Source organism: Struthio camelus, chromosome 13, assembly GCF_040807025.1.
Source record: "Struthio camelus isolate bStrCam1 chromosome 13, bStrCam1.hap1, whole genome shotgun sequence".
Lineage (NCBI taxonomy): Eukaryota > Metazoa > Chordata > Aves > Struthioniformes > Struthionidae > Struthio > Struthio camelus.
In genome coordinates this window covers 2,469,342-2,496,381 of record NC_090954.1, presented here as the reverse complement: position 1 = coordinate 2,496,381, position 27,040 = coordinate 2,469,342, and the positions used below count along the sequence as shown (strand labels likewise).

General features: G+C 55.0%; 1 protein-coding gene and 2 long non-coding RNA genes across 4 annotated transcripts in view; 2 read left to right on the top strand and 1 right to left on the bottom strand.

The window, feature by feature from the left end:
- Positions 1-5,166, top strand: part of LOC104146829 (organic cation/carnitine transporter 2) — a 34,594-nt gene extending 29,428 nt beyond the window's left edge. For both annotated transcript variants that reach the window (XM_068960080.1, XM_068960079.1), the window contains one exon: positions 408-5,166. In XM_068960080.1, the coding sequence (XP_068816181.1) occupies positions 408-495 (88 nt within the window). In that variant the 3' untranslated portion in view covers positions 496-5,166. The remainder of the gene's footprint in view (positions 1-407) is intronic.
- Positions 1,744-7,696, bottom strand: LOC138069177 (uncharacterized). The gene is made up of 2 exons (XR_011144006.1): positions 7,559-7,696; positions 1,744-5,909 (listed from the first exon to the last, which is right to left on the bottom strand). It is a non-coding gene; the product is annotated as an uncharacterized lncRNA (long non-coding RNA).
- A 4,850-nt stretch (positions 7,697-12,546) lies between these two features.
- LOC138069176 (uncharacterized) lies at positions 12,547-27,040 on the top strand. The gene is made up of 2 exons (XR_011144005.1): positions 12,547-12,677; positions 12,851-27,040. It is a non-coding gene; the product is annotated as an uncharacterized lncRNA (long non-coding RNA).

Sequence of the window (27,040 nt, the reverse complement as noted above, 5' to 3'; positions counted from 1 at the left end):
TGACAGGTAGCAATCCTGGTTAAAAATGGCTTATTAGTTAAATGGTCTTTATTTTAATCCTAGTCTATATGTTTTAGATGATTTTGCAGGATCAAAAGCTGTTAAAAAATATTTTATCTTTATAGATTTTTTTTTTTAAGTCACATAAGTACTGGTGAAGAGCAGAACTCTTCCATTTCGTTCCATTGAACTAAAAAGGCTTTGAGAATATTTGGCCTTTTGCTGTGACTCTGATTTAGGAAGGTACATAAGCATATACCTGGCGTAAAAATGGAAACTGGCCAACAGGATATTAAACTTAGAAGACTATAATGTCAAATAGTGTTTGAGATATCAAAGATTTTTTTCCTCTATTCATTTGTTACTAGTTATTTTCTTTTTTCCTTTTTTTGTTTTCTTTTTTACAGACTAAAATACAGGCCATCACCTAATAGCACAAGAGTTTCAAGGGATGAAGAAGAACATCCAGCTATTTTGAAAAGCACAGCGCTCTGATGAAACTCCTGTCTACTTCTGGGTGGACTAAAAGTTAAATGGACTTTTCTTCTAATATTCCTTCTGGAAAGGGCTAGTGGCAACACTTTGCTTCCTATAATTTTAACTTTATTTATTAATTTACACCCTGTTCCATACATTCTCTTTTTATACGACCGTAAATACTGTATAGCCTTCAACGAGATTTTCAGCCTCATTTGTTCTAATGCATCAGTAACATAGAACAGTATCTGATCAATCCTTTGTAACTTTAAACATCTAGTTCAGATGAAAGATGCTTGAAAATGAGTTCAAGGGCTGGCAGAGTACCTGGATTCCTCAGTAAACCTTCTCCAGAGATAACGCATATCAAGAATTAAAATGTGCCAGAAAAAGCTGCTAATTAATTTTGATTCCTTGACTTCTGTCTTTCAGTGCAAGAAAACTTATTTATTAGAGTAAAGGTTATGAAAACATGCTGCTTGGTAATCTTACTCAAGTGACTTTGCACATGCTGAACTTTTTAACCAATTCAAACATGAAAAGAAAGATTCTGAAAGTTAAATTAAGACTTGATATGTTTTAACTCTGAATGGATTGAGGATTGTCTTGCACAAAATATTTCTGGCATTGAAGTTTTGCTAACAAAATTCCACTTGTTTCCAATGCTGTTTTTCAAATATAACTATACGATGAAATTGTTTACACCTGACACTGGAACGAGACGTACTGGAAGGCCATATTTATTTTAAATGATGCAAAAGGTGTCATCTATATGTGGAGGGGAGGAGTTAGTTTGGGGTTCTTGCTGTTTGATATGCATTAGAAGTTTTCTGTCTAAATTGTTTTTAAAGTCATTTATGCAATTTGAATGACAGACGCAAACAAGCGTAGATCTATTTTTCAGAGTGTTTCTCTTGTTTGTTGTTGTTCTTTCTGTCCTTCTTTCACATACTTGTGTGCACAACACACACAATCAATATAATATTTAGAGCTAAAATTGTTGTGTTCTGTGCCACTGCATTGCCTTCATGTGGAGGAATTTACTGAGAATAATATTTAGTATAAACTTCTGGCTGCTGATTCTCAAGTGTCAAGTGCATGATTTTATAAGGTTTGTTATTTCACTTGCATTGTGAAATCAGTGGGTTTAAAAAAAAAAAAAGAAGAAAAAAAAAAAAGAAAAGAAATCATGTTGACAATCTGCCAAGAAATAATTCCTTGGGTCACAGAAGCACCCTGGTAGTGCTGGTGTTTCTTTTAAAAAAAAAAAAAAAAAAAAAAAAAAAACAACACGTATGTCAATCTTGTTTATGCTGTTCTGAAAGTGCATTTACATTATGCTGTGACCGATTTGAATAATGAAAGTATTTGGTTTTTTTGTTTTTTGTGGCACTTATCTGTGTTTTGTCTTGTCTTGTAAAGGGTTTAATAAACAGAATCTAAACATCTATAGTAAAAGCCGTTAGGGGCCTTACTTTCTGGTGCAGCAGCCATTTATGAAAGTTTAGCATTTTTCTACTGCATTTAACTATTTAGGATCAGCTGATTGAAGGCTTTTGCTCACCATCACCCCATATTCTGTCTGTGGGATCCGTACTGTAGCAGTTGGATTGATGCAGTTTTGTGCTCTCTTAACCTGCTTGCGTTAGAAACAAGACGTGGAAAACATTGTACATACTGTAGTTTTCTAACTCCTTTGACAAATGTCTTAATTATTAGGGTTTGTTCCTCCTTCCTCAGCATCTTCTCACGTACTTGTTCATTTTAGTTTCTGGATGTAGCAAGAAGTTGGCCAATGCTACCGTGTCACAGAAATTAAGATAGAGAGAAACTTATTTTTATCGGAGTGTCGTATTGTCAGCTCTTCTGAGGAGAGAAATCCCAGAGTTTCAGCAGGTTCAGTGTCACTCTTGTTTTGATAGATTGACAGGTCCCTAGCAGATGGGTTTATAATGCAGTGTATGATTTGAAACCAGTGCAAAAATTGAGAATCTGATTTTTGCAAGCCTCGCTGCGCATCATTTAATGGCCTTGAGATGAGCAAATACATGCCAGGAGAGTGCATGAAACTACCTGTCTCCCTGCCAAGCTGATAGGGTGGTGAGAGTGTCCCCTTGTCCAAAAGACACAATGTAATTTGTCAGTTCCTCACCTTTTTTTGAAATATTCATTGCAAATAAATTAGGAACTGGAATGTTGAATCTCTTTTGTGTTTTAGAAGAAACATGGTCACCACAGGAATTTGAGACAAAGCGCGTTTACCTGTAACTTCCTAGTCGTGCATTTGCCAATGCAAACAACTGCGTCCCGTAAGTGTCTCCTGTAAACTATTTCAGAAAATACCCTGAAGTGTTAAGATGCATGCTTGTCTGATACGCGATCCATTACAGAAATTCCTGTCCTGAAGTCTAAAGTGCAAATAACATCAGATTTAGCTGTTGTTTTTCTTCACTGTTTTATCCAGGTAGGTGCCTGGACAGTGAGACTTTTCTTCCTGAATATTTAAATAGTCTAATGTTTACTAAGTGATTTTTGAGCCAGCGAAATTGGGAGTCTCCCAATTATGACTAATACTGCAAAGACACAATGGCAAACCCTGTGTCACAAAATTTATTTCCTTCCTTGCTAATCTTTTTAAAAACAGAAAGTGTGGATCAGAAACATAGAAGATAAATATTAGCATACTGGGTTGCTTTATTACCCTACTCTAATTCTCAAGTTTATCTTTAAAACAAGGAGCTTGTTTTAGTGGTAGTCAGAATCTAGCTAATATATGTTCCCAAAAGAACTGGAGGGAATATTTTAATAGCATCAACAGGAAAGCGATCTGATCTGTGCAGATAAGACGCAGATGAAAGGAACTGACACAGCAGTTACCTCCTCTGACAGTGATGTCAGTGCTGGCAACGAGCAAGACTTGCAGCGCTAAGCGTGGCTCCGGATGCCTGAGGCTCTGGTACCGCGCAGTACCTAGGCTTTGAAAGGCGTATGCTGAATGCTGCGTTTTCAGACGTGACTTCTGGACAGCGTGTGGTGTTTCTTCTAGTCATTTTGTTGGCAGGTCGCTTTGAGTGTTATGTTGATGTGGAGGAGAATTAGGACCTACTTTCTGAGACTCTGCTGCCAAGGGGCCACTCTTACAACTTCGGACTTTGAGAGACGCACGGTCTCGCACGGTGGGAGATGCTCCTCTCTGCCTAGTGGCAGAACAAGGATGCATGGTAGGAGCTCAGTCCTAAAGTGAAGTCACACCGGGAGTATTACAGATTGTCTCCTCTCTAAAGAGTGAATATTTTTGCTAACAGTGTTGGAAAGCACCTGAATGCCAGGTCTGCAGGGTGCTAGGCAGTAAACAAAGACTTGCTCTGTTGCACTTTGACAAAGCCAGCAGTTTTTGCTGAGAGTTATCTTCAAAGGAGTAAGGAGTGACTCGTTGTAAGGGGGAAGGGACAAAGTTTGCCTTTGAAAGAAGAGTTGTGATAAAGCTACAAGCTCATTGAGGGCAATATGGACTTTGACGTTCAGGTTAACCTTAACCTGGGAAGCACCTCCCAGATACCCACACCCACAGTACAGACTGTGCTTCTGGTCAGGGGGAATTATTTGCTGCTGCAGCACAGTATACGCTGCAGCATCTTCAGCAGGGAAGACTCAGCGTCTGTCCTGAGCCTGGAACTAGGATCCCTTCGTTTCTAGCTCGGAGATATGACTCCCCAAGGCGATGAAAGGAGTCAATCTTGTGACTTCGGTCTCCTTGCTTGCGAAGTGGAAGCGCGGTTAACTCAAAGGTGCCGTAAGGAGTGTTTTGTCAGGGTGATGTTCCTGCTCGTACTCGGCGTTTGTTAGTCTTTTCAGTTTGGACTCTCCTGACTCTGAACGTAGCGCTTAAAATAGCACTTGCCTTTCTGAAGCAGCTAAGTTCAGATCACTTCTGACTCTGGTTTTGTTAACAGATGTGAACACCGGTCCCCTGTCTCCAGGTTACGGATTGGAGAAAAGAAAGCGTAGGGTGGTGGTGTGTTACCCGGTGACTTGGGCTGGAGCGAGCCGGGCCTAGGACTGGGTTTGCAGCTGTTACTCATATTCTTTAAATTGCACAACCCTTTGGTAGTTCTACACGAAACTGCCTTCAGCACAAGGACGGGCATTGTTTAAATTTCTCGCTGTTCACCTCCCCACCTTGCAAAAGTATTGTTCTTTCAAGGGACTTTCATTCTGGGGTATGATAACACTACTACTGCGTTGCTGCTCCCATGGATTGTGATTAACGTGGCTTATACCCACCTCTGCTTTGCAGCTGGTTCCCTCTTACAGGCTCACCCGCAGGGGCTTTCTAACGTTTTCCAAGGTGCTACGTGTGTGAGCACGCGAGTAAATCGATGTGTCTTAGTATTTGTGGAATACAGACTTTATCTTGGACAGTTGTAAATGGCTTGCTTAAAGCATAAAATCAACTTAGCCAGCATAGTGCGTTGCTTACAAATGCACGGGGGGGTAATTTAACCTACTAGTAACGGCCACAGCCTTGTATATAGAAAAACAAATATTTTCAAAATGAAAGACTGGTTTCTTCTAAGAATGTACATATTCCTAGCTGTAACTAAGTTGATTCTTAATGTAGTTTTTTATAGGAAAATGCTTATTGTTTGTAAAATTCAGAATAAAATCATATCTGGAATTCTCTTTAAACGAAGTGTTCTCATATTACTACCCCCCCCTTTTTTTGTTTTTAACATCTTCATGTTTTAATTAGCGTTTTGTTTGTATAACAGCCTCTTCATTTCTGTAGAGTCCTATAGGCATGACTAGCCTTTCATTATACAGTGATTTTTTTTTTTCCCAAAGGTTTTTAAATATTTGCAAAGCCAACAGGGCTTCATAGTAGCTGGAGCACTGTCCACAGCTGCCATCTCGGGAAGAGGCGAGGCGGCTGTGAGCGAGGGGAAGGCGCAGCGGGGACGGGACGCTCCTCTCCGGTCCCCTTCCGGCTCGGCAGCGCGGTGCCTCCAGCGGGTGCTGCTGGCACCCAGGCAGGAGCCTCGCACGCGCGGAGCCGGCCCCGAGGCCAAGCGAACCAAGGTCGGGCTGTGCGAGTAGTGCCAGGCAGCCTGACGTCCCCCGGGCCACTGCGCAACTGCTGATGTTTGGCACCTTCTGGCCGTGAGGCTCTGCAGGGCGACAGCGCCGGCGCGGTCCAGCCGCTCCGTGCAGAGACGCCGCCTGAACACCAGGAGAGGAAGCTGCAGTTCTCCTTTCCTTCCTCGTTTTTTCTCTCTCTTTTAAGTCTCATCGTCTTCAGTCGCACGGTGTCCTGCTGAAAAGGTGTTGGTGGGTCCTCTTCTCCTGGCTCTCTATGAGGCATCTTGCAAACGTGGGCTGCTGGGCTGCTTCCCCGTCAGGTGCTCCCGCTTCCCGCTGCTCCCTGCTTCCACCTGTAAAATAAGGATAATGATTCGGCTGCCTTGTAAAACATCGGAGGAGGAGAAAGCTCGGTTTTACGCCTTAGCCAAACACCTGCCCTCTTTCTTTGTTTAACCTACCGGGGATGTATTTTAGGAATTCATCCTAGAAGCTACGTGCGACGCTTTGCCTTGGCTGCCTCGGCTCCGGCAGCTGGGGCCCTCGGCTGTTTCCCGCTGAGGTGTTGTGTTTGTGGAGTTTTTTTTTTTTTTTGGGGGGGGGGGTGAAATGCTGAAGAAAATAAATTTTCTTCTAAATTTGCCACAGAAAAAAAGTTCATCTCTGTTGGCTGAAAGTTTAATGCTGAAAATGCTGCTTTTTGCAAAGGAAAAACAACTTCACAGGAAGCGTGTGCAGGTGCAGGGACAGCCCCGGTGCGCCTGTGGGGACAGATGCAGCGTGTGCATGGGGGCGGTCGTGGTGCGTGCGTGGGGATGGCCCCGATGTGTGAGGGGACAGCCGTGCTGCACGTGTGGGGACGGTCCAGGGCACGTGTGGGGATGGTCTGGGGCGCGTGGGGATGGCCACGGTGCACGCGTGGGGACAGATGCAGCGCGTGCGTGGGGGCGGCCGCGGTGCGCGCATGGGGACGGCGCGGCGCGGGGGGGCGGCGGGGCCGGGGCCGGGGCCGGGGCCGTGTCGGGGCCGCCCCGCCCGCGGGAGGCCGGCGCGGAGCAGGCAAAGGGAAAGCGAAAGCGCCGCGCGGAGCCGGAGCGGAGCTGCCGGCAGGTAGGAGACGGCTGGGGGGAGCCGCGGCGGAGCCCCCCGGGCCGGAGCCCCCCGCGCAGGGGGAGCCGCCCGGGCGGCGGCGGAGGAGGAGGAGGAGGAGGAGGAGGAGGAAGGCGGCGCGGAGCGGGGCGCTGCCGAGGCCCCGCCGGAGCGTGGGGCCCCCCCGGGCGCAGCTGCCGTCGGCGTTGTCGGGTTTGCCCCGCGGCGCGGTCCCGTTTGCAGCTCGGGCAGCGGCGTTAAGCGAGCGGAAAACTTCTGCGTCCGGGCTGCCGGCCTCAGCTGGGCTCTTCTGTCCGGGCCGCGGCTCGGGCGCAGGCCGGGGCAGGCGGCCTTGCCGCGGGGGCAGGGGGTCTGGGAGCCGTTTCTTGGCGCGGCGCTGCCGCCCGCCGCTTGCAGCGAGGGGCCTGAACTCGGGCGGGGAGAGCAGCTTTGGTGAAGACCTGCTGCTTTGACGTAAGCTGATTTGCACAAATTGCAGTCAATTATGAGCTTAACTCCCCTCTGCTCAAGCTCAGGCCAAGCGTTAAACTGTGGCTCTGGGGGACCCTTCTGGTGGTGCCGGAGGGGAGGATTAAGGTCAGGGAGCTGCAAAAGGCGAGGAAGCCGTTTGGGCCAGGGGAGCCCCAGGGAGCGGGCGCGCGGGGAGGCCGGGCGAAGCGAGGGGGCCGGGGCCGGAGCCTGAGACGCTTCCGGCAGGCGGTCCCAAAGGTGCGATACCCCTCTGTCCTCGGCGCTTGTAATTCCTCCCCTGAAGCAAGCGGTGGAGGGAAGCTGCGCGGCGAGGGGAGGGTTGGCTTTGCAGCCCTGTGACAAGGGCTGAGAGCGGAGGCTCCTAGGAGCAGAGTCCGAGCGTCAGCTAAACACTGGTGTCGCTGAGCGTTGCGAGCTTTACCCTTTGCCAGGCGAAGTTCACTTTGTCGCGGTAGTAACTGCGGGCCCTGCCTGCGCTCTCTCTGAGACCGGAGCGCTCAGCGCATAGCAGACAGCCCGCAGGCTCGGGCTGTAGGTTGGGGCAGACCGAGTCGCGCCCTTCTCCGTCGGCCAAGGGCCCGACCGCGTCACCCGCGCCTCTCGGGAAGCGGTTAAGCGAAGGTCGCCGAGGGCCGGGGGGGATGCGTCTGCGCTGCCCGGCCGTTGCGTGCCAGGGTGGGCATCTCACCGTTTTGGGAGCCTGACCTTGGAAGCGCAGTCACATCCCCCTTTCCGGCAAGCTTCTCCTTCCCCGCGTGACTGCACCTCCAAATCGCACCTGGAGGTCTCGAGGCCCGTGAAGCGCTGCAGCTCGAGGTCCGAAGCCGCCACTGGTAGAGCCCGGAGTCGCTCGGCTCCTTGCCTCCCGGAGGCTGGCGCCCGCCGACGCTGCAGAGGATCTCGCTCCCCCGAGCTGGCTTAAGATCAGTCGCCCGTCAGGTCTCTGGCTATCCGAACCCTCCGCGCCAGCTGTGTCGGGCAACTCCGTCCCTGCGCCCCCTCTCCGCGCCGTCCCACCCCTCCCGCGCTTCGGACGAGCCGCCGCAGCCGGGGGCTCGGCGCCTCCGCCGGCCGCCTGCTCGAGCGCCCCGCGTCGAACCGGTCGGAGGGCCGCGGGCGCCCGTCCTCCTCCGCGAGACGGAAAGCACCAGCTAAGCCGCAGGCCGGGCTGCTTTCGCGACCGCCCTGCCGCGCTGCAGAGCGCTTCTCGCCCGCCGCTGGCGCTGCTATGCAAATCAAACGCCGCTCTGATTCTGCTCGGGGGGGAAACCACGTAGGCTTTAGGTGCCACAGCCTTCCGAGCGCTTTGCTAAAGAAAGCTTTCAAAGCAGAAACGTTGCTCTAGGAGCGTGACTTCCCGCCAGCGGCGGGGGCGGACCGAGGCTTTTTTTATTATTTATTAATTATATTAATTAATCAAATTAATTATCCGCGGCCAGCACCGCGGAGACGTTTCGGAGGTGGGCGGGCGGGGGGATGCTGCAGCAGCTGAAGCAACGCACAGGGTGCAGCCGGGGGGGGCCAGGAGCCCAGGTCCCGGGTGGAGCATCCTGGGGACAAAGCCTGGGGCGGACGGGAACCGCCCTCCTGCAACGCTTGCTTGAGATGTCAGGGTGGCCCTGAGCTCCTGCCGCAGATGCTGCAGGACCCGGCAGGTGCGCCGCGGCCTGGTTGAGCTGCGTGGTCCACCCCGTCCCACTGGCTGCGGTCCACGCGGTCTCCCACCTTGGAGATGCCCTTCAGGACCATCATCAGACACCTCGAGGGGTGGCCTCAAGGCCACCACCTGCACGGGGAGGTTTTGCAGGAGGGGCTCAGCTAGGAGACCCCAGCCCTTGCTGCTGATGAGGGACTGAGATGCTCTGAAGAGCTTCCAGGTCCTGAGGACTCCTGGGGAAAGATCAGCAGCTCCAAGAAGCCTTGGAGGAGGCAACTCAGGCTGTTGGGGAAGAGCTGCTGGTCACATCAGAGCGGTCGGACACGGCTGTCAGGAAGAAATGAATGCGTCGAGTTCAGTTACACCAGGCCGCCGTCAAACCCTGGTGCCAGGGCTTTGCCTTTAGCACTTGGAAAAGCTCGTGGTTCATTTCCAGTCTCTTTTCCGCTCTCTGGACTTCGTTTCGGTCGTCTCCTTTTCGCTCTCGTCTGCTGGAAGCGCAGCTTGCAGTTGTCGCTCTTCCCCAGCGGCACGTCTCCCCGTTCTTGCTTAATCCAAATAGCTGTTGCATGCAGCAGCCGCGCTGCGTGACGGGGGCGAGGGCTGTCTGCAAGTCCTCCGAGAGCCGTCGCCAGGTTTGCGCCCGTGGCGCCCGCCCTCCAGCCGCCCTGCTTAGACAGCCTGGGCGAGACGCCGTTCGGTTTCTGCCCGCTTCTTTCTCCAGAAGCCAAAGCCAGGCTCCTGCAGGGGCTCATCCGTCGCGTGGGAGCTACAGCTGCTCGCTGGCCAGGAGCCCCCCGCGGGAAGGGCGGCGTTTCGCCCCGAGGGCGAGGTGGTCCCCGAGGCCGGAGGTCGGGCTCCCGTCTGCAGGGTGGCAGCAAAGGGACGCTCGGGCACGCTGCAGCCCAGCTGGTCTCCGCTGGAGAGGAAGGTGTCTCAAAGCAAGAAGAACGCAGCTGTTCTGGGGTCTTTGCCGCTGGCGGGGGGACGCGCAGGGCGCTCCGGGCGGCTCTGGCGTGGCTTCGCCTCCTGCCTGCCCGCCCGGAGCTCTGCCGTGGCCTTTACGGTGTCTGCACCAAGCGGGCTGTTTTGGTCTCTCACCTCCTGTTTGTCACGGCGGTGCTCGCGCTGACACCCGTCGCACCCTTTCCTGTCGCATCCGGCGCCGCGGCAGGGCGAGGCAGGCGCCTGCCGCCGCGCTTGCTGCTTCGCCGCAGCCGTGGACCTGCGCCAGGCCCGGCCCCGTCCTGCAGCGCGCTCCGTGACAGTAGCTCAAGAGCAGGCACAGCAGGTCCTAAAAACCTGCTCATAGCTGCCAGCCCCAACGGTGGAGAAATGCCAGGAGGCCGCTGGGTGCGGGCAGAGCCCGTAGCACCGGGAGAGCAGTGGGAAAGCCAGAAGGGGTGTTTGCAGAGGAGGTGGAAGGGCTCAGCTCCGGCGGAGGGGGGACGGCTCCGGTGTCTGCTAGAGGAAAGGAGTGCTCCCGCGGCTGGGGCCGAGCGCCCGGGGTGCTCCCGGCAGAGGCGGTGCGCGTCCCTGGGGTTACCCGCTCCGCCGGGGTAACGTGTCGCCCCGCTGCGAGCGAGCGCCGCTTGCGTAGACGCAATCCAGCCTCCGCTGTGCGAGGAAGTTGTTGCGGTGGAGAACCTCAAGTGCCGTTTCCCTGCCCCGCTCGCTTGGGGCAGCGCAGAAGTCTCATTCGTGAGCGTGCTCAACTGCACCGCTCATGAGCCTGTCCGTCTCCGCTAGCTGATCAACAGATGACCTGTCCTCCCTCCCAAACAGCCGTTCGTACATAGCTACGGAGGAGTCTGTACTGGGAAACAGCTGTCTGGGAAGACAGCTGCCAGATCTTCAGCATAGCTGGTGGTCTGGGCTGATTTGGTTTAGGTTTGTTTTTTGGAAGGAATGCACAGAAAAATTCCCAATACAGATTGTATTTTAGTTTTTGTGGATGAGAAACTCATACGGTTGTTCATCATAATAATGCTTGTTTTTGTTCCCTTTGCTCTGAGGTGCAAGTCTGCAGTGAGAAGTGAGTGACCCTTTCCTCGTCCGGGAGCCAGTTCAGCTTCCACTAAAAGTGCTCCGTGACTTGGGTGGGATTTGGGCTGGTCCCCTTGACTCTACAGAGGCTCTTTGCGTTTCTTTTAGCAAAATGTGACCACGGTTCTTCCTTACGCTGCTAAGAGGCCGTATAAGAATCGCAGCTGGGGTTGCATCACTGGAAAAAGGGGAACGCGTTGTGTAAGGGGATTGACCTAAATGGTCATAGTGAAGGTCTGAGCCGCATGTGAAACCGCGGCAGGTGGAGAGAGAAAGGCCGTAGAGCAGCTGCTGCTCTCCTGGTATTGCAGGTGATGTTCGGCTCCTGCTGGAGAGAGGCTGTGGTTTTATGGGTGAGCTGCTCTTGCTCCAAGCCAACCTGGCATAAGGAGGCTCCACCCGACTTATACAACATAAACAATGTTCTCCTGGCGTGCAATTAATTAACCCAGCGATTAAGCTGAACAGAGCTTTCCCGCTCGCTTGCTCTCTTTGTAAACTCTTTGTTTTCCACCAGCGAATGAGCATGACGGAGGGGCTGTCCAACCAGTTCTGCTGCTCTCCTCCAGGGAAAGTGATGGTCTCAAACATGACTCTCCTAAAACAGTACTGTCCGCCCAAGAGGCGGCTCCCCTCGCCTGGCTGCGACCCAGCGGCTCTGCCCGCCGGTCGGCGTTACCGTCGCGCCGCCGGTGCCTCGGCGGCGTGCACCGCGCGCGGGACCCCTCGGGCCGCGGATGCCTCAAGCCTGTCGTTTCGTTTCTGTGTGTTTTCCATCATATTCGTTAAAAAAGGAAAAAAAAAAAAAAAAAGCATGTTCTGATCACACGGTAGCGCTCGCTGAAAGTCCTCGTTCTGCTGGGGTTTCGCTGCTGGAGCGCTGCCTTCGGGACCTCCCTGCGCCGCGGCGTGGCGGTCCAGCAGCCGCCGCGGCCCGGCTCCGGCCAGCCTGCACGACAAGTCCGCAAAGTGAAATTGGTTTTAAGCTGGAGAAAGCAGAGTTTTGTCATTCTCCATTTATCGTGCTTCCGTCTGTCTGCAGAGACTTGTGGATACGGAGTTAATGATTTCCAGGGGGCAATAAAAAGTAATAGCTGCCAGGCAGGCAGGTGGGCGGAAGGGCTGCGCTTCTGGCTCTGTCGAACCTCACCGGGGCGGCAGCGCGCCTGCTGGCCCGTTTGCAACGGGGCGCACCGTCGGGCAGGGTTGCAGTCGGTGCCTGCCGCTTTTCTTGCCTGGACACATTACTTCCTAGCTCCGAGGAAATGATTTTTCAGGGCAGCCTTGCCGCAGGGTCACTAACCTACTAAACAAGCCAGGCAGCGCCTCTTTGTTTAATAATAATTCTGCTCTTGGCGATCCATCGTTATCTTTCCCACCAGCTTGCAATGCACATTCATAAGTTACTATTTATGACTTACATTTAGGTTTTTTTTTGCTGTGCCGTGTTTTGGTTTCAATCCTTTCTTGCTGATGTATCATCTCATGAGCTTGAACACAAGAGGCTCCTGTTAGGTGAGCGGTGCTGGGACCGATGAAGCTGATCTGACTTTGTGAGAGGAGGGAAGTTGCAAGGTCAAAAAAAGAAAACGAGCAGCAATTGTAATTCCACTTGTGTTATTGGCATGGAGCAGAGCTCCTCTCTGTGATCCTCTCCTGGCAAGAGCAATGTCACCTCCATCCCGTGGCAGCAGTACACGGCAGTAGGTAGATGAGCTCTCCCCACCCTGTTTCTACCCCCTGCAGCACAACTGCTGCTCCAAAGAGGGCGTTCAGCTGAGCAGCGGAGAAACCAGCCTGTGTTCGTGTTGGGACAACGCCGCAGGGCCGAGATCAGGTAGAGAGAAAGGCTTGGGTCCGGTCTGTTCAACCCTTGGCGCTGAGACCCGTGGCGGCGCGAGCCGCACGGGGAGCGGGAGGATCGCGGGCCCTGGGCTCTGCTTTCCCGATTTTGTGGCTTCGCTAGGGTTCACTAGTTTTTACACCCTGATGTTTTTACCTCCTTTTCAGCGAAGAAAAGGCACCGTCCGAAGCCTTCTTCAGGCGATCAGTAAACACGGCAACAACTGTTCAGTCTTGAAAGCCTCTTTTCTGAAACAATAAGCAGGATTGTGCAAAGGAGCTGACACTTCCCATGCAGCAGTTGCATCATCTTCCTCTCAACGTCCCTGGTGGTTAATAGAAGTGTGATATGTGAGAAGGCTGCGATGACAAGCGTGAGCAGGGGAAGCCCCTCAGCCCCCAAACGCCCGCTGGGCAGGAGGTGCTGCAGGCGCCGGCTTCGCCCACCGCCCTGGGCAGGCGCAGGGAGCCGCTCCGGGCCGACGCTCTCGCCTTCGTCTGCCTTCTGTGGAGGGATGGAAGCTGCTCTGAAAATAAAATACAGCCAGTTTTAATAGTGCTGCTGAGATATGTCCTCGCAGCGGCTGTGTTACTTTATGTCCGGCCGGGTGAGCGCATTCGCTGCAGCTGTAACTTCAGGAGCGTCAGGACGTGAAGCAGGGTGCACCGCGGGTGCCTTGGCTCTCCTTCTGCTTACGCTCTCTACTGCGTATGCCAGTGGAAAGAAAACTAGGGTTTTTTTTCCTGGATCAGTGGCGATGTCCCAAATCGTTTGTGTTCCCACGTTGTTCCTGTGGCCGGGTCTATCGGAGAGGACAGGGAAGGGTTTTCCTTGCCGCCTGTGGATGCAAGAAGTGTTTGTGGCAGGCGTAGACGTGTGCCATCCCCGGGCGGTTTCACGGCCGCCTCCGGCTGGGGCCGCGCGGGGCGGCGGGGCTGGCACCTGGGGTGCTCGCCAGGGCCGGAGGAAGGCGAAGGGGCTCCGCAGACCCCCACCACCGACAGCTCTCGGTTCTGTTGTATTTCCAGCTTGGCCGTACTCTTAGCTTCGTTACAACCTCTCATCGCTAATAAATTCCCGCGCTGGGCAAACGATGCTCTCTCGAGTTCGGGGCGACGGACGCCGGAGTCCGAAAGAGTCGCGGCGCCGAGTCAACGGCGTGCTCCCCCCGGGCTGTCTCGTGCCGGGCTCCCCGCGCGGTGGGAAATGACACGGGTCTCCGCGGCGGGAGGCGCGCGCCAGGAGCGGCGGCTGTCTGCGGGGGGCTCAGAGCGGGGAGCCTCGCTCTTCCTGGCTCTGCACGAGCCTGGTTGCTAGCTGCGCGCGGGCCGGAGGAGCTGGAGCGAACCGCTGCTGGGGCCGAGGTCAGAGGGAGGCTGTGCCGCGGGCCGTAGCAGGATCACAGTTTACCCAGCAGCTTCCTCTGAGCGAGGCACGCGATGAGGCCTCCGGGCTTTCTAACGTTGCTGTTTTCTTTGGGGAGAAAAACATTTGCTAAGTGCTTTTCCTCCCGCTGAGCAAACTATTTATGTTGTTAATACTTTGCCCGTTTTGGGTGCAGCGTTGCGTCGTGCCCTGGCTGCAGCGCTCAGGCTCGTGCTCCTGCACAGCCGGCGTCCCGCGCTCGTGACCTTGCTCATGAGAACCACGTCACCAGCTCAGTTTGTGTTTGGCATGTTTGGGGAAGAACGGAGAACACTGTCTCCTAACCAATATAAACATAAATTTAATCTAGATAATTTTTCAAAGACTGCGTATCTATTTGTTGAAGTCTGTCTTCCCCCTGATTTCCCGTTTCGACCATATGCATCCATGGCGCGAGGGACAAAATTAGCCTGCGTGAATTTTCAGTGTTACAATTTTTCTCTCTCCTGGTCAGGAAGCCTTTTGGATAACGTCGTTTCTTTTGACATAGAAACGTGATAGGGAGGAAAAAAAAAAACCCTTCAGATGGAGAGGCTCCTGTGCTGCGGAAGCGCTTCCTGGTCCTGGTCCTGCTTCGTGCCGGGGCAGACGTGTCCCACCACCCTCTCCCCTTCCTTGCACGACCTGCTGCCCGTGAGGAGGAACTCCTGGGCCGCAAGGAGCATCTCGGGCTCCATCTAGGCCCCGAACGAAGACAGTTTTGGACCGGAGCTGAGCGTGCCAGGGACTACGACGTAGGCTGGAGGAGGGAACCAGCGTGAGCAAAAAATGCCCTTTGTGGCTGTTACGATCTTGGGGGAAAATCCCTGGTGAGAAAGAAGAGGGCTTAAGGAGTCCTCCTGTGTTGGCTTTAGCGCTGTGCTTTGAGGCCGATCAGCAAGTCTAAGCCCAAAGCGTGGGGACCTGCCCAGGGACGGGCTCGCCGCTAGGTCTGGGGCGACCGCTGCCCCGTTCTTGCCTCCCGTCCCCGCGCTCCGCTCGTCCCCACGGTGGTAGCCTGCGGGACCTACTCCCATCCAGCTAGATGCCTTCAAACATAAACCAGAAGACATGGAGACATGTCAATAGCTAAATGAGAAGCAACTCTTCGTACGTGCGATTTGGGTGGAGATGCTGGTGCCCGCCTCTACCGCGGAGGGTTGGCAAGACCCGACACCGCCGTGTTCATACCAGTTGTGCTGCGTAAGTCTGGCTACAGGCGTTTGAATAACTGAATTAAACAGTAACTAGACGCCCTGAGAGCAAATCATGTGATTTTGAGGAACAGACTTAGCCGCGGTGATCAGGCGACGGTCAGTGCCCGGGGAGGCGCCTTTGAACGTGCCCCGGCGCTGGCGGGCGTTATCTGGGGAGGCCGGCAGAAGGGTCGCCTGCCGCCCGTCGGCTGGGGCGTGCTGCGCGAAGCTTGACTCATCAGGGCGTAAAACATGCTGCTTCCAGTAAATCGCGGGGGGGAGCAGAAAAGGCAGAGCGAGGTGGCAAACAGGCGGAGGGCTTTATCTCGGGTCAAGGAGGCAAATAAACCCCAAGCGCAGTGCAGGTGCATGCCGTGATCGCTTGTCTTGAGGAAAAATTGGCAAAGCGGGAAGATTTTAATTCTTTTACGGAAAGCTGCAGCATTTAGTCCACTGAAAGCTAAAGGCATGGCTGAGGGAGCTCGGCAAAGTAGCTGGAAGCAAGTAATGTCTGGCGAGCAAATAACGGCGGCATGCAAACTGTTTTGTCAAAAACTCGGGTTTCTGCTAAAAAAGCAGAGGAACAGAAAAGTTGTGACTAGCCTCATGCTTACGCAGTAACGTGTTGGACACAGCGCTTCGTATCCAACTAATTGCAGGCTAAGAGCAATGCTGATTTTGACTGCCAAACTGCGTACACAGAAAACTACTCCAATGTCCACATGTTATAAAATGCACCCATAAATAATTTGAACCGTCTTGCTGAACTAATCCTGCTCAGCAGCATAATGACTTGCTAATGAAGGTATATTTGATTTAGTTATGACCGCTTAGCAAAACCTGCTAGCACTTCATTGTTGGAGTTGTGCTGCAGCCAATGTTTCCCAGCCTTATTTACTTAGTAGTTCAGCTTTATTTTTATCTTGCGAGTTTAACCCTGTAATAACCCTTCTGCCTGCCCCGAGGAGCATCTTTGCCTGTCCCTGGCCCCGTCGGGAGTTAGAAATGCAACTTTTAGGCAGCGAGGAGTTAAAAACGAGGCGTCCCGTTAGCAAGCTCGGCGAGCCCAGCACCGCAGCAAGGGAGCGTCGAGGGGCGATGCGGCCGGAGGAGGCGCGTCGCACGCGAAGGGCCCTCGCGGGTGACGCCGGGGGGACCGCGCCGCGCTTCCCGCGCCCGCTCTCTGCCCTGAGTTACTTAACCACCTCTCCTTTTCTTATCTTGAGTCCTTTTCATCTGGAGCTCTCGGATTGCTCCGTAAGCGTGCCTGAATTGTTTTAGTGCGGGCTGGGGAAGATGCCGGTATTGCCGTTTTGTGGGCGGTGAAAGCGCAGAGCGGAGGGGAAGCGCCAGCAGCGGCCGGTGCGTGATGCGAGTCGTCTGCTGCAAGCATCGCCGCGCGCTTCCTGTTTGTGCAGAGCGGTTCCCCAGCGCCCTTCCTGGTGCTCTTGGTTCCTCTGCTTCAGGTGAAGCACGTCACCAGCAGTCATTCAACCCGCCTGCAGTTTTCCGTGCTCCCGGTTTTGCTTTGCTGCTGTTTTCCTTCCATTCCTGGAACGACTCAAGCCTCGACGCCGCGCTGATCAGCTGTTCAGGCGTTCCTGCGCTGGGGCAGTAGCCCTCTGTCGCAGGCCCTTGGAGATGAATCATGCGTCCCGCGGGGAAAAAAAACCGTAAACCAGAAGGTTTCGGGCCAGCCGGCGCGTGCCCGCGCGCCCCGAAGGCGCGGGCTCTGCCGAGGCGGCTCCTTGCCGCGGCGCCGGCGCCCGGGGCCGCAGGTCCGGCGCTCTGCAGGAAATTGTGCCGGGGGCCGGTGCCGGGCACGGCCGGGAAGCGCAAGACGCTCCTCAGGCAGGAAGTTTCTTCCGAGTTGGAAATCTCCTCCATGGCATCGCGCACAAGGGTTTTATGCCTTTTACGTCCTGCAGAAACACGAACAAAGCCGGCAGGGAAGCGGGGACCGGGGGCGCGGAGGAGGCTCCGTTGCGCGGAGGGGAGCGAGGGCGCCGGAGCCGCTTTGTCGCTAGCTCGCCTCTCGGCGTTTGCAGCCCGCGCGGCCGGGGCTGAAGGCGTCTCGCCGTGGGTAGCTCTCTTGATGCGCGCTGTTTCCTATTTCCCATCAGTTGTTCTCTTGCGATTTCCTATTAATCGTCCCCTGCTTTCTTCTGAGGCTTGAGGAGCGGGGAGCCGAGGTGCTCCCGCACGCGGCGGCGTTGGCGGCGACCCGCCGAGCGGAGCGTCCGAAGGGGGCCAAGCTCGTGGCGGAGCCAGGAGGACCGCGATGAGCTCAGCAAAGTCACCAGCCGCATCCTTACCCGCTACCCGGCTCTTTGTGAGAACGTGAGCTCAGTGACTGCGTTTGCTGCTGAGAAACGCTGCAGTCAGTGTTTCAAGGCGAAAAGGTTGTAAGGTCGGTAGGTGGGTTTTGCTCCAAAGGAGGCAAACCCCTGCATGGGGGATTTTGTGCGCGAGCCTCGCGCCGCCCTAGGAGCCCGCAGGCTGCGCCTGTACGCGCGGGCACGGCTGGCTTCGGGCCGCGACTGCGTTTCGAGGTGGGAAGAACGGGGAATCAGCCATGAACTGCAGTCATGACCCTAGCAGAAACTGTGCGCGAGGAAAAAATTGAGGCATTGTATTAATTTGCAACAGACCCGTTTTGGTAAAAGCAAAAAGAAACTGAAAACATGAGCTAGCAGTTTATAATGCATGGTAACGGACTCGGCTCTTTGTCTTTACTGCGCTAGCTGGTCGCTGTGCTCCATGACTTCTGCAGGCTTTTGGCCCTTGGTGGCGCTCGGTGACAGCTGCCTGTCTCCCGTGCGCCCTAGCTTAGGAATTTGCCCACGGCTGATGCTCCCGCACACGGACCAGCTCAGACGCCTCGTTGGGGGGCTCAAGCCTCAGAGAGGGTTTTGAGGAGGAGCGATACCGCCGCTTGCCACTGCTCCGGCAGTGCTGGGACTGTTGTCAGTGCTGTAGTCAACCCAGCCAACAGCATTTAAAAATCTGCAGAAGTGGCACCCTCTTGCAATGCTGCAGGGCCGTCTCTGTCCGGGTGGGACGGCGCGTTTGGGCGGCTGAAGTCAAATGTCACCAACGAATATTCGACTGAGCCGCCTAAAGCTGGAAGCGCAGCAGCAGCGGCTGGCAGAGCTTTGCCCAGCGCCGCCGGGATGTCGGTCGGAAAGCTGGAGGTCGGATCCGGGCGCCCCCCGCCCGTACGTCCCCCCGCTAGACGTCCTTTCGGTCATCTAGCAACTGCCGAGAGCTGCCGTGGGCTACGTAACTCCCAACATCCACGTTGTAATTGGAAGCGCAGGAGGTCGTGGCCGCCGGTCGGAGCGCGAGCAAGCGCCGGTGCCCGCTGTCGCGCTTCTGCGTTGCAGCTTCTTGTCACTTGCTTTTCGGTGGAGGGGTAGCCCCCACGGCGTCCCAGTGGCGCCTCAACGGTTTTGCTCGTAGTAATACCAATGACAGCGCAATGCTGTGCTTATTTTGGTTGGGGCTGGAATAATAAAAAGGTGGGAACGCGTAGGCTAAAAAGCCACGAGGCTCAGCTGCGTCTCCGGAAAGGCTGCGGGTCCGGCTGCGTCCGAGGCCGGGAGAAGCAGCGCCGGGGGGGCTGGCGCGTTGCGGAGGCCGCCGGCGGGGCGACGGGCGCAGCCCTCCCTCCGCGGGGCCGCCAGCCTGAGCGCCTCTCGGCGAGCCGGAGCGGGGGCCAAAAAAAACAAAAAAAAAAAAGGATGGAAAAGTCAGAGAAAAGCTGCGGTTGAAAGAAGGAAAGAGAAGCACTCGGGTGCTGAGTCCCGGGAAGCAAGCGGGCTCTCGCCGTCCCGGCCATCCCGCTCCACCCTCCGAATTACGTGGCGCCGTTTCACTGCGGCTGGGCCGGCCAGATAGGCTCCCTGCCAGAGGAAGGGCCCTTTCTGTTGACTTAGGGAGAGTAAAAACGTGGGGCTTTAGTGCAGAAAACCACCGCCTTGGAGGAAGTTATGAAAAAAGGAAAAAAAAAAAAAAATCGCACAAATATGTCTCTGCACAGAGGCGGCGCTGAAAATAGCTGAGAAGCTGCGCGCCTTTGTGGCGAGCAGGGTTTCAGAGATGACGGCGATTTCTGCTCCGGTGCAGCGAGCCGGGGCGGGGGGGAGGAAGGTGTTGCCGGGCTTGCGTTGTCTTGAAGAGCTTGCTGGAGCGCTTGAAGAGCAGCTTGCGTTTGTTGGGCTGCTTTCGGAGCTGTTTGCAGGAGCTTTGAGCAGAGGAGCAAACGAAATGTAATCTCCGCCGAAAACGCTGGCGTGATCGCTGTGGTTCGGCTTGTTCCCGCGAGCCGTGTTACCTAACAGTGGGTCCCAGCGCTGCCTTCAGCTTGACTGCAGCCTCTTCCTGACGTCCCCTGTGCGTCCATACGCTCGTTACCGCCAGCGCGTGGTGTTTGTTACAGGCGGGCGAAGCCCAGGTGGCCTCCGCGCCGGTGCTGCAACTCCTCCGGGTGCTTCGACACCCCCGTCCCGGCTACGGCGGGTGTTGGGACCAGACGTGGCCTGTGGCCTGGCGAGACTCGGCCTGAGCAGCCTGCGGCGCGAGGATTGCCGGGTCGGGCCCCGTCAAACGTCGTGGCTCCTCCGAGCGCCTGCCCTGCGCTGCACAACCACTGCCGCTAGCGAAAAACCCTCTGTAAATATACGCAGTGCAGCCTCCGAAAGGGGCCACCTTGCCACGCAGGGCGAGCCTGCAAACTGCCGGTCCCTCTGCTGTCAGGAGCCCCGGGACCGGCGGGTGACGCAGGTCGAGCTCCTGGGGTCTGTGCTCTACATGAGAGGTGGGTTGACTTCCCCCTCTAAACGTTGTGTGGGTGAGTAACTTACAGAAGTGGACTATAGCTAGTTCTAATGTAGAGGACGGGGACCCGCGCAGCAGTGGAGGGCAGCTGGGCAAAGACCGCCAGGGAGAGTGCGTATGTTGTAGAGACTTCTGTATTCCTGCATGGAAGATAGGTGTGAAAGTGTCCTGAAACACGGGACCGTGGTTAGGGATTTAAAGATGTTGTTTAAATGAATGGTGCGTGCACCGTCCGTCAAACAGTTGGAAAGTTTAAGTGTTTTCCCCCTTAGACTGAAACGCGCACAGTTCCTTGTGCTCGAAATCCATGGCAGGCGTGACGGGGCAACGTTGTTCTAGCTAGTCTCAAGAGAAAAAATGAAAGAATGAAATGGTTCACCTGCTCCTGGTTGCAGTAGTATAGGAGATACTGTCAAGAAAACTGATCTTAGAAAAGGAAACTTAGGAAAGTGCCATTTTATGCTGCTCACTTGTCTGAATCATTATTCCAACATCACAGACCCGAGGTTTTGCAAGAAGTTAATTCTTTTATTTTCCCAGTATATTCTGTCAGACAACTGTTGCTTATTAATATTTTTCAAGGAATTTTGCATCATTTGAAAAGTGTGTTTTGCGTGAGAATAGGAGCCTCGGCGGATTATTGGCAGGGTGCCGTTCCTGAGTTTCTTTGTATGTGTTCAAGAAATTAGGCGCAACTTGAAAGAATAATCTTAAAGGAATACCAAATACAAAGTTTTTAGAGGATCCAAACAATCCGAGTTAGTATTTGTTATTCACATTCCCTTTTCCAGGGAATGGAAATACCAGAAATAAATGAGAGAGCTCACGGTGCAGAATTCCCCGTTCCTGGAAGCTCCTGGGTGGGATCCTCTGCCACCGGGGCCTTCTTCAGCCAGCGCTGAGGGTTCCCTTTCTGGGCCGGGTTTGCACAAAACCACCAGCCCCTTTGCTCACCCAAAGGCAAGTTCTGACCCTTGCTTTGCATGACGCAGTCAAAGACGATGGCAGAGCACTCATTGCAAAAGGGTGTATGAAGTTACAGGTCCCTTCCAGTCCGTGGTGCTGCCAAATGTCCTCCAAGGTACAATCCAGGTCCGTGCATCGTCTTCGCACCAGACGTAGTAGCTTTGTATGCGTGGGCTGTGCGTTCGTCAGTTCAGCTGTCACCTCGGAGAGGGCCAAAGCTGGACCTTTTTATTGCAGAAGCTCTCATGGGCATGGTGACTCACCAGGATTTTTGTTCAAGGCATTAAAAGCTGATCGGGGCATTTGCAAGAGAAACACGTGGCCTCCTGGCTATCTCATATAGCAGGAGTTTGTCAACAAGGAGCTCGTCCGTCTGTCACGTGGTACGGACAGTCCCATCTATCAGAGAGGGTGCAGGTATAAAACTGGGCTTTTCTTCCACCAAATAAAACCTTTTAAATCAAGTTCTGTGCTGATTACAGAAGGTAATCTGCTCTGGGAAACGCTTGGCTTTACCGTGTGTTTTAGTCGTTATTGTCTTCTCTCCTTAAGAGACTGTTCTTTAGACCTCTCCTTTTCGAGATTCAGACTCAACACATCTGGCCCTGAAGATGCTTCGGAGTGCAATGTCTGTCCGCTCCCCGCCTTTCTCAGTGAGTGTATGAACTTTGCTAAAGAAATTGGACTTGCGCTTAGACCCTCCAGCTTGTTTTCCGGGTGGACGTGCAGGAGGCGTGGTCGTGCAGAGGACGCCGTTGGGCCATTTCCCATCTCATCCTAGTGGCTCTCCTGAGACTTCCCGGGAGGTCATTGCCTGCCTTTTAGTGCGACGCCCTTTCGCTCACAGTTTGACTGACCGTTTTCTCCGCCGAGCTGCCTTCCGGTTACTTTTGCATGTGCTACCTGCTCTTTTCTCATCTGAAGAACTGACTTCCCTTCCTGGTCCCAGTGTGGAGCCCATGTTAGACTCATCAGAGATTTTGCTTGAGCGTATGTAAAAAGATGTGTAATTTTCCTTCCTTTGGGCTCTTGTTACCAAATACTGTGTCAGCATTAAATCTGATATTAAGGGGGAAAAAAAAGACATGATTACCGGAGATGTGCTGTGCAAAAAGTTGTTTTAAGACTACTGTTTTGTTTGTTCAGTTGTATATTTGTCTCTCAACGACATTTTCCCTCTGTATTTCATACAGCTGTTTCTCAGAGTATGAGATTTCTGTCGTGTTAGAAGTGAACTTTGTGGCTCCATACCTAAGGATTGGGAAATTTATCACTAACGAGGTGTATTTTCTAGTGGTATTAGTTATGAAATGACTAACAGACTTTTGGATTCTGATCTTATTATTTATTCATTTAACACCAGTGTAATTTTAATTACATCAATTAAATTAATTCTGGCTTACATCCGAATAAATTAGGGCAGTATTAGGCCCGTTTGGTTTTAACCGAGAGTGATATAAGGGCTTGTTTATTTAATCGATGAGGAGTGGCAGAACAATGCGGATTTAAATTCGTTTGTAGAAGTAGGATTAATCAGATTAATCTGATCTGTGGTCCTGAAAGCTTGTCACCAAGGAGGTGGAACAGCAGAGACCTTCCTAAAATCCTGTGCAAAAGTAGGCAGTGTGAGACCTCGAGCCCAGGGAGAAGAGGAGGCAAAACCACCAAGGCGTCGTTCTGTGACTGCCTGGGACATCCCAGCGGGGCAGAGGACATCCCAGGGGGTCCGGAAGGGTCGCCTATGGGGCCGGCACGGCGAGCGGGATACCTTCTGCCTGTGGACACCGTGGCGTTTGTGGCACTGGACCCATGATTTCTGCTGTCCTTTTCGCATGTTTTTACCTGCAAAGCCTTGCCCCCGAGGGACGAAGCCACCCGGTCGCAGCTCAGGGAGCTGCACGACAGAAGGCTTTGTATCGCCCGAGCTGCAGGAAATCAGAGCAGCGCACGAAGCATCGAAGCGCCGACTTGCAGAGGAGGAGGCAAGTCCAGACCCCTCTGACACCCGAGGCGGCGTGAAAGGAAAACCCAGAGCTGAGAGCTGAATTAGCTGGTGGGACCTAGTGGTGCTGGGACCTACTGGTGCTGAAGAGGCACCCGCACGGGGCGGGAGGCTCCGTCTCGGTCGTGGCTTTAGCGGCTGGAAGTTAGCCGAGCCTTTTGAGCGTTTCTGGTGCGCCCAGAGACAGGGGCAGCAGAAGGGGGTTTGGCGTCAGGACCCCGTGCCCCGTCCCCCTGCCCCGGCTCACCCCCAGCTCTGCCGGTGGCCGTTAGAAGTAACGAAAGGGTAGTATTCCTTCCTCGTTTCTGACTCCGTGAGGCTTTTGGTCTTGCATTTGATTTAAAAACACAAGGGATTTGAGGGGGCAGGGTTCCGGTAAACAAAAATGTTTGTAGAAATTATCTGCTTTCCACAGAAATTGTCCGTTGTTTGTGATTTATGAAAAACTCATTTCCTCTCTTCTTTCTCTCTTCCACACTGCTTCCTTCCTCCCCATTTCTGAACAACTTCTTCAACATTTCTCAAGCCTGTTTGGTTTTTTTTTTTTCCCCCAGTTTTCTGCTAAAGCAAGCTATCTTTTGGTCTTTACTCTTTGGAAGCAAAATGAACAGTTTTCTCCTTTTTCCTCTGTGAGCGCCCTCATTTTTCTGTCTAGCACTTCCATGTTAGAGGACATAGAATAATATCAGCGATAAATTAATCTCTTCGTCTGGGGAAAAAGTGATAATGATTCCCCAGAAGGGACCGATGGCCGGTGTGCGTTTTCCCACGGTAGATGCTTCGGAGGAGCGGGCAGGGGAGGGCAGCCGGCGCGGGGGCCCCGCGTCTGCCGCAGCCCAGCCTCCTTGCAAGCGCGTCGGGAGCGGGTGGGAGGCGGCAGGTCCTGCCAAGGGGCTGCAAGAAGCTGCTGGTGTGCAGGAAGGCAGCGGCGGCCGGGGGGCTCCTCCGACAGCTGACGTCTCTTGCGGGCCAGTCGGGATTTGCTAAAGGGACCGGTTTGGGGACAGACCCAGGCCCTTGCTTTTTGTGCAGGAGGACGTTCGTGCGCGGCACCCTTTCAGTAACCCGGCCGGGGCAGGCCCCGGCGGAGCGGGAACGCCGCTCCCCCAGCTCCCCCCACCTGGTTCAGGTTTCTCCTCATGCAAAGCTTGCTCGAGGTTTATTGCTCACGTAGCCGTAGCCTCGAACGCCGGAGATAGCTGCCCGTGCGGCCAGGCCGCCATCCATCACCCGGTGACACCCCGCGCCGCGCCGCGGGCCGGCGAGCCTGGGCGACGGAGCCCAGCGCCTCCAGCCGGCTTTTCTTGCAAGCCGGGCAAGGTGGGAAGCGCGTCCTGTGGGCGACGTGAGACGTCGCCTCGGGTCACGGGGAAGGCAGATCTTCGACAGTTGAGGCACCGCGGCGCGGTGCGCGAGGGGAGGGCTCTGGGAGACCATTTTTCACGGCAAGGTGACTAAGAACGGATGAAGCGCTGGGCGCTGCAGGCTGTGCCAAGGGCTCCCGGCGCTCTTGGTGGGGGCGATAAACCTTTGCGGCTCCCTGGTTGCAGGTTTCTCTTCCAGCGGGGCTACCAGGAGAGCAGAACTTTTTGCCTTGGAGATATCCCGGCGCAGGACCGGGAGCGAAACGCAGCTCTCGGCGTCCCGCCTCCGCGAGGCTGCTGCAGCGCCCTGCAGCCTGTGTCGTGCCCCAGGGGCTGATGCCTCGCGCGGGGCAGGCGGCGGCCCGGCCTCGGGGCGCCCCTGCCGTGATAAGCTCTCGAGAGGCCGAGAGCTTTCCCCGGCTTTCAGCCCGGCGCGTCGCCCGCTGGGGGACGGAGAAGGCAGAGGCCGTCTTTGCCCCCCCGACCCGCGGCGTTAACGTTGTCCCTTTCGTTTGCAGCCCGCGGTGCCGGATTGACCCCCTCCCCGGACACGCGGCGTGAGATGACGGCCAGGAGACTTGCCGGAGCGGGGACGCGCGGGGCGTTTTTGGAGGAACGGGGACCCCCCCCCCCCCCAAAACCCAATGCAACCCCAGTTCGCTCCCTGCCCCGTGCTGGGACGTCGGAAATGAGAACCGGACGCCGGAGGAGAAGAAAGGAGGAAAGACTGTAGGTCGCCTTGGCCGGCGGCTCGCGCCGCCGTTGCCTGCGTGGCGCCGCCTTGGTGCGGGCAGATGGGCTTTTGGACGGGCAAAGCTCGCCTTGCCGGCGGTGCCCCGGGGGGCCGGGGCCGGTGCAGCGCCAGCCGCGTTTCTCGCCCCAAAGCAGAGCGCGGCCCAGGGCCCGGGTGGTTTTTAGGAAGCAGTTGGTAAGTAACGTCTGCTGCGCTGATAACGCGCTTGAGGGTGTTCGCGGGGCGGGGGGGGGTTAAAGAAAGCAGTTGTTGGCAGCCGATACGTGAAGATACCTGCTCTAGTTCAGATTTGAAACGTGGGTTTCCTCAAATGTGTTGGCAGGATTCGTTGCTTTGTGCCCGTAACGTGTTTGCTCACGTTTGTCGTTAGACAGCACCCCTCAGTCTGAATGTTAAACCGGAGTACAGCAAAGGCCGGACTAAGACGTGAGACCGGTGGAGGCTGTATTTCACGCTGCATGAAACGCAGCCCTGGATTTCGCGGTTCTCCCTTCCGGCAGCATTGCACATGCCTTCATACAGTGCCGTGGCGGGTGAGCTAAAAAAGGGGGGAAAGAAAAGAAAAGAAAAGAAGAAACCCGTGCCTTTGGAGATACTCACTTCGAGTTTGTGGCTGGCGCTTCCCAGGCTGCCTAGAGGTGAACGCGAGTTCAGCCCCGGCGCTGCTTCGCGGCCCGTTTCCAAACGGCTGCGGTAGAAGACGGCGGCGAACGGCCCCGCGGCCGCCCGCGAGGTTGCCCCGGGGCCCCGGCACGCGGCTCGTGTCCCCGCGAGTTCCTCCGGAGCTGGCGTCGCGGTGTGAAAACGCTGATGGGCTGGAGGGAGAATCGCAGAACCGCCCGTTGCTGGCCTGCTGCTTCCCTTCCCTTCTGCAGGCGCTCGGGGGCTCCCGGGTTTCTCTCTGCTGGCTGCTGCCGAAGGGGCCGCCCGGGCTGGACCCGGGGCCAGCCGCCGGCGCCGGGCACCCACCGGCTCCTGCCGCGTACGGCGTTTCGGTGTTTTGGAGACGGGCCGATAAATCACAGAACAGCCCTTCAGCTTCTCCCTGCCTGCCCCCTCCAGTACGCGATGTCGCTTTACGCCCCGTTCTTTAAAAAAAACTCAAAACCTTTCTCAAACTTGGAGAGATTTCGCTTTGACCCCATTAAAGCGCATTGCCGAAAGCCAAAGTAGGCTGAGAGGAAGCATCCGCTAAGTGAGAATCCAAGTTACGACCCGGTGCTGAAGGGCTGTTTGCAACAAAACCGCCTCTGCAGAGGAGGCGCTGAGCAAGGTAAAACCCCTCGCCCGGCGCCGGGGGGACGTCGCCTTGGCCTGGGACGCGTCCTGGCCTCCCGACGTGCCGGCGCTGCGCGCTGGGATCGCCGCGGCGGGAATCCGCTGCCGGCGCGCGCGGGGACTTCTGCAGGGCGACAGCCTGCACCGCGCCGCGGGGGCCTGGGGCGCCCCGGGCCGGGCTCCCATACGCTCGCGTCTGCCACCCCAAAAGAGTCCGTGACATTGCATCTTTTGCATGCGAGGGAAACCGATACCTCAATTGCCACCTCGCTCAACCGCTGGCGTCCGTGGCGGGCAGGGGTCGGGCTCGCGGCTCTCCTTCCTGCTCGCTGTCGTGCGGGAGGCGCGATGCACGTGAGGAAGCACGTGGATGTGAAAGCAGCCGAGAAACATCCCAGCCACTTCTCTTTTCCCATCAGGAGCCCTTGCTTCGGCTCTCGTTTCCTAGTACTGACCCTTTCGTTTGCCTCTGGCCCTTTTCACCGGTTGCTGGCCACGGTTGCTTTGGCCCAAGACATAGTTTAGCTATTTGAAATAAAATTTTCGGTATTGTG